Below are 2,055 nucleotides of genomic sequence, written 5' to 3' on the forward strand. Positions count from 1 at the left end.
GCTGCAGACTGGCTAACGTGAGCCAGTGTGCAGCAGCCAAGGCGAACATTAGAAATAAACTGAATAGAATAGAATTAATCTCAGAAACAAAAGGCATAGATGTAGTTACTGCATCTGGAGTATTTAAGAGCATATTTATGTTGCTATGTTGGTAATGTCCCTATAATATGGATCAAACACAGAGCTAACCTTAATCTAAACTCAATTCATGCTTCAGTCATTAGTCTAACTGCATGCGAAATGTCCTCACTTTGATACAAACACGGCTCCATCGGTCTAGACCGGAGTTTCCTCCCACATACACAATCCAAGGCTGGTGGGGAAATCTAGGAATGATATCAGTCAAAGGCAGACAGAGCAGAGAAAGTGAGGAGGATGAAAGGAAGTAGTAAAAAACAGGAAACTAGTGAGGCTGGAGGGGACTGGAAAGCAAACTGCAGGAGAGGAGATATTGATTTATAGTTTTCCTGCTGCTTTCTGCCTCATTAGCCGATGAAAAACACACAGCAGTGTTTGATGCAGCAGCTCAGATAGATCCATCCCAGGAGGAAGGCGAGCTTTCAGCCTGCCGTCTACTAATACTGACTGATCATGTTTGAATAAATATTGCTCCCTGGTTTAAATGTCTGCTTTTTTTTCTCTTTAATGAAATAAAATTGTTTTCTCTTTCAGATTCTGCTCCTCAATACCATGAACAAGATGAAGAACTTTAAGAGACGGTTCTCGCTGTCGGTCCCACGTACTGAAACCATCGAGGAGAACGAGTTCACTGAACAAATCAACCAGCTGAACATCAGACACACCCAGGGTAAGAACTATGGTGCTGATGGTGCTGATGGTCCTGATGGTCCTGGTGGTCCTGATGGTCCTGATGGTCCTGGTGGTCCTGATGGTCCTGATGATGCTGATGGTCCTGGTGGTCCTGATGGTCCTGATGGTCCTGGTGGTCCTGATGGTCCTGATGATGCTGGTGGTCCTGATGGTCCTGCTGGTCCTGATGGTGCTGGTGGTCCTGATGGTCATCCATCCATCCAATGACAGCTGTGCTCATATTAGCCTCATCTTTTCCTCCCTGATCAGTGATGAAAGGATCAATAGATCAGAGCAGCTGTGAAATTCAAATGAGCATCAACAGGTTTTCATTTCATCCTTTCAGCCAGTTTGCTCTGGTAATAAATGCAGCAAACATCCAGGCTAGCTTGGAGCTTCTCTGTGAGTTTGATCAAATGTGCTGTAGGATTCATTAAGGCATTTTATAGATCTGAAAGCCTCTTTTTCTCTTCTTCCTCACCTGTCTGCTTCTCTAATGGGTGCTAAGCTTGTGGTTCCATGTTTGCGAGCGGAGGATGAAACACACCGCAGGTTGAGCTGTAATTATTTAGGTTTTAGTGCAGTATGCATGCCTCGGTGTTGGAAAGGTAGCTTTAGTAACACCTAATAAAGTGACCTTCCCTTTAACAAGGAGACCTGCTCTGTGTTAGTTATCGTCTCCATGGAAACAGGGATTGCAAATTGCACACCAAGGGGGTGACATGTCCACTATAAAGTCGTCGTTCTCATTGCTGCCACTGAAGCAGGAGGTCAAGCTGCTTTATAAATGTCTCTGTGGGAAGCATTTTAAACCCAACCAGGAATCAGACACAGATCCACATCCATGGCATCAAAGCCCTTCCTCTCCACCTCAGTGCTGGGTGACCTCATAAATCTCTCATTTTTCAGCTTGTAACTGAATAAAGCATTGCTTCACTGGTCTTTACTGGAACCTTCTCTCTCACAGTGACCCAGCTGTTTTATCAACTCGTGTTTAGCGTATAAAATGGTTTGTTACAGTCTTCTTCAGAAAGCCCAATAATTAATCAGTTCTGCTTCTTTACATCAAACACAGCAGAGCATGTTGGTAAATAGGGTTACCGCTTCCTGACTGATGAATGCCTTCATTCAGCAGCAGCCACAATGTCATGCAAACGTTTGACTGGGAGTTTATGAAACTGACCAACGTAGCAAGTAGCGCTTAAAGTAATAGTTTTATAACTTTATTAGATAAATATCTGAAAA

The 2,055-nt window shown here is 43.6% G+C and overlaps 1 protein-coding gene across 1 annotated transcript in view; it reads left to right on the plus strand.

Annotated features, from left to right (window-relative positions):
• Positions 1-2,055, plus strand: part of LOC107102061 (cyclin-dependent kinase 18-like) — a 51,807-nt gene that overhangs the window by 23,473 nt on the left and 26,279 nt on the right. Inside the window, exon 2 of the mRNA XM_015401223.1 lies at positions 673-808. Coding sequence (XP_015256709.1) covers positions 691-808 — 118 coding nt within the window. The 5' untranslated portion in view covers positions 673-690. The remainder of the gene's footprint in view (positions 1-672; positions 809-2,055) is intronic.

The sequence above is a fragment of the Cyprinodon variegatus genome, unplaced genomic scaffold (assembly GCF_000732505.1).
Source record: "Cyprinodon variegatus isolate N-32 unplaced genomic scaffold, C_variegatus-1.0 Scaffold1195, whole genome shotgun sequence".
In the NCBI taxonomy this organism is placed as follows: Eukaryota; Metazoa; Chordata; class Actinopteri; order Cyprinodontiformes; family Cyprinodontidae; genus Cyprinodon; species Cyprinodon variegatus.